General features: G+C 39.1%; 1 protein-coding gene across 1 annotated transcript; it reads left to right on the top strand.

Annotated features, from left to right (window-relative positions):
* Positions 1-2440: 2440 nt before the first annotated feature.
* LOC100672775 (olfactory receptor 4C6-like) lies at positions 2441-4145 on the top strand. Its single transcript, XM_023542074.2, has one exon. It carries the CDS (start codon positions 2947-2949, stop codon positions 3853-3855), a length of 909 nt encoding a protein of 302 aa, XP_023397842.2. The 5' UTR covers positions 2441-2946; the 3' UTR covers positions 3856-4145.
* The last annotated feature ends 223 nt before the right edge of the window (positions 4146-4368 follow it).

Here is a 4368-nt window from a genome sequence, read left to right as displayed (position 1 = left end):
ACAGTGATGATCTCAGTGGTGGCGGCAGTGGTAGTGGTGGGGATACCTGTGGTAATGCTGGTGGTTTGGTGAGGGTGAGGACAGATGTAATTTAGGAGTATTCCATGGAAACACCAATAAATTATTGTAGATCCCAATATTAAAAATACATTATTGCCACTTCCATTCTACAAAATTCTACTGGAGTTAGTTGCAATCCCACTAATTTGCCATTAGTTTTATGAAAAGAGAAAAAAAAAAAAAACTGGGGTGACATATACTAAAGAGGCTACTTTAAAGTCCTTTAGGGATAAGAGAAAAATCTAGGTTGATACTCAGAGAGCTTCAGAGCTACAAGTCCATTGCCTACAAAAAACTGACAATCCAAGTGTGATCACTAGAACCATCTAGGTATGTAGGTTTTCAATGGAGATGTTATATAGCCCAGACAGAATTCAGAAAGAACTACCAGCTCCAGACTCCAGGTTTCTGGATTCAAAAACAGACTATATGCTCACTAACTTCATGACCTCAAGGAAGTGAACAAGTCAATATGCTCAATAAATGCTAATTATTATTACAGTTGTTATTTTGAGATGAGTAGATCGATTATTGACAAATCTACTTAAACAAAGAATAATTGTTCTTTATGAAATGAGTTTAAATGTTTACTTACTAAAAATTCTTCTGAATTATATTCTGATATACAATGATGCCTCTATAATAACAAAATTAATACAACTGAAAAGTAAGAAATTGATGTAAAGAAGAGAGACAAAAAAGATAGAAAGAAATGTATTATTGTTATGAATGACCATCTTGTAAGGAGAATTTACCAGTATCTACCCTTTTTTTTTTTTTTTTTACCCAAGTGGATCCCTGATGACACAGCAGATAAGAGCAATGGCTGCTAATCAAAAGGTTAGTAGTTCAAATCTACCAGCTGCCCCTTGGAAACTCTTTGGGGCCATTCTACTCTGTCCCATAGGGCTTCTGAGCTGGAATCAACTTGACACCAGTGGGTTTGGTTTGGTTATCCAAGTTTAAGATGTTCATATCCTGTGATTCTGCAATTCTATTGCAAAAACTTATTTTACAGAAATACTTAAATCTATTGCTATCTTGATCTGCATCTATATTGTTATAACCTGGCCCAGTTGCTGTCTAGGTGATTCCGACTAACAGCAACACTAAAGGCCATAGTAGAACTGCCCCACAGGGCTTCCAAGGAGCAGCTGGTGGATTCGAACTGCCTACCTTTGTGGTTGGCAGCTGTAGGTCTTAACCACTATGCCACCAGGGTTTCCCTGATAAAGTCATAGATACATACATCAATACAAAACATTCACCGTAGCATTGTACTAGCAGAAAATTGGCAATATGATAAATCTCCATATACTGACATGGAATGTTGTCAATAATAAATCATTGATTAAAAATTTAATGTACAGTATATTTGCATACATGGTGCAATCTATGTATAAATTTATATTATTAAAATGCATTTATAAATATGCAAATGCAATATTTCTACATAAAAATGCAGATCTGGACGGATAAATGACTTTTAGCTAATTACACAGCTAAAAAGTGTTCCAGAAGTCAAAATTAGAACCTGGTCTATGTTAACTCTAAGACCTTAGCTCTCTGTTCTGCCCTGAACCATGTCTGTTATCCCCAGCTCTGGGCCTTTGCTCACACTTTCCTCCCTGCAGGGAATAGCCTTTGTCTAGCTTTAAAACTTCAATACTTTGTTTTTCTTTCATTTCTTCAGTTCTTAATGGTTTTTGTCCTTATTTTAAATTTACTAGTCCTTGCCCCTTATTTAAGGAAAGAGCCATATCTGACACTTCTTTTTATTGCTCAAATTTGCAGTGTCTGCTGAGTTTTTGAAATACTCGTTGTCTGCTTAAATAACTAGGGAATAAGAGGGAATTGGACTGACAAAGAAAAAGAAAAATGTTAACTAAGATTGCCCCTTTCTTCATTTGAGCAGTCTTTTGAAAAATGTTCCTCACTGAGCCATTGTGGAAAGAGGAAAGAAATATCAAAAAAAGCAGCTGATGGTTGTGAGTCAGGGCTGAATTGGAAGTTTGGGATATGGTTTGGTCCTTGGTTATGGCTAAAGCAAGTCTAGAAATACAAATGTTTACAGACTATGCGAGATAACTGTCATCCTTGAGTCTGACTGACAGAGTGATAGTAGCCATTCTCTGACATCAACTCCACTCTTAAGCCTGGAGAAAGGGCTGACACCAGTATTCTTTATTTAGTTTACAGTTCGTTGCAGTTTCCTTTTGTTCTATAAAATATCATGAATTGTATTGGTGCCCTTTGCATCCTTAGTAATTTATTAGGAATGTTGAGAAATGTGAAGTCCCTGGATGGTGCAAAAGGTTAATATACTCAGCTGCTAACTCAAAGGTTGGAGGTTTGAGTCACCTAGAGGCACCTCAAAAGAAAGCCCTGGCAATCTACGTCTGAAAAATCAGCCACAGACAACCCTGCTGCTCACAGTTCTACTCTGACACACATGGGGTCACCATGAGTCGGAATCTACTCTATGGCATCTGGTCTAGACTTAGGTTGGCAAGTAATAGTCATCATGCCGAGAACGTTATGAATTTCCCCTAGAATCATTCTGTCAGAGACATGTGAGAAATAAAACTGCCCATCCTCCACTAGAATCCAGAGATATCTTTAAAAAATTAAGTCTGATTTATGATTTAGGGTATTTACAATTATGACATTATGATACTCTTTGTTTTCTACTTTCCCTTGGTTTCCCATTGCCTTTAGAAATTCCTTGCTTAGTCCTAGATTCCCTGATTAATCTGGTTACTGCCTCTACCTCTCCAAACACATTTTGAGCCAAATAAATGAAGTCAAATAGTCACTAATTACAAATCCTATGTTGCTTTTTAGATTTTCTGACTCTCAGCCAGAGCGCATATCAGTACCTGGTAAATGGGAAATCAAAACAATGTGACTGAATTCATTCTTTTGGGCCTTACGAAGAACCCACAGCTGCAGAAAATATTCCCTATTGTGTTTTTAATCATGTATGTGGCCACCGTATTGGGAACCTTACTCATTGTGGTAACTATGACTACAAGTCAGAGTTTGAGGTCACCTATGTATTTTTTCCTTACTTCCTTGTCCCTAATGGATACTGTCTATTCTTCTGTCATCACCCCCAAGATGATTGTGGATTCCTTCTCTGAGAGTACTACCATCTCCCTCAAAGGCTGCATGATTCAGCTTTTTGCAGGACATTTCTTTGGTGGGGTGTCAATCATCCTTCTCATTGCGATGGCCTATGACCGCTACATGGCCATCTGTAAGCCCCTGCATTATATGACCATCATGAGTCCTCGGGTGTGCCGCCTGCTGCTGGGAGGGACCTGGGTGGGAGGATTTTTGCATGCAATGATACAGCTCCTCTTCATGTACCAAATACCTTTCTGTGGTCCCAATGTCATTGATCACTTTATATGTGATTTGTTTCAATTGCTGACACTGGCCTGCATGGACACCCACATCCTGGGCCTTTTGGTCATTCTCAACAGTGGAGTGATGTGTGTGGCAATATTCCTTTTCCTGATTGCCTCCTATGCAGTCATCCTCTGCTCCCTGACATCTTGCAGCTCTGAAGGGCGGTACAAAGCTCTCTCCACTTGTGGTTCCCACCTCATGGTGGTCGTCTTGTTCTTTGTGCCATGCATTTTCTTGTATGTAAGACCTGTGACCACTTATCCCATAGACAAGGCAATGGCTGTGTTGGGGGCCATCATCACACCCATGTTGAATCCCTTGATCTATACTCTGAGGAATGTAGAGGTAAAAAATGCCATGAAGAAATTTTGGATGCAATGAAAGACTTCAGTTGGCAAGTAACTGTCATCATGCTGATAGCATTATGAGTTTTCCCTAAAGAGAAGTCATTCTCTCCAAGATGTGTGAGAAATAAAACCACCCATTTTCCAGAAGAATCCAGAGGGATCTTTTAAAAATATGTCTGATTTATATTATTTAGGGTATTTACAATATAGAGATTACGATACTCTTTTCTTTTATACCCTTCCTCAGCTTCCCGTTGCCTTTGGAAATTCCTTCCCTTGTTCTAGAAATTCCTGGTTAATCTAATGACTGCCTCTACCTTCCCCAGCACATTTGGAGCTCCCCGTCTCCTCTCCTCAGCCATGTTGGGTTTTTTCACCTGTACCTAGGGCTATCTAAGCCCTTTCTCACAACGGTGACTTTGCATTTGCTGGGCTCTCTACCTGGAAACAAGCAGTCATATTGTGTCTTACACTGGTATCACTTCCTCTGAGAAGCCTTTCCAAACGACTCTGTTAAAAGAATCTTTCACTCCTGCCATTATTTTCT

This window comes from Loxodonta africana, chromosome 22 (genome assembly GCF_030014295.1).
Source record: "Loxodonta africana isolate mLoxAfr1 chromosome 22, mLoxAfr1.hap2, whole genome shotgun sequence".
Taxonomy (NCBI): Eukaryota; Metazoa; Chordata; class Mammalia; order Proboscidea; family Elephantidae; genus Loxodonta; species Loxodonta africana.
Note: the sequence above shows the minus strand (reverse complement) of the source record. Positions and strands in the feature narration are given on the sequence as shown.

Coding starts and splice junctions, on each gene's coding strand:
- LOC100672775 (XM_023542074.2), top strand. CDS start 2,947: ATGGGAAATCAAAACAATGTGACTGAATTCATTCTTTTGGGCCTTACG.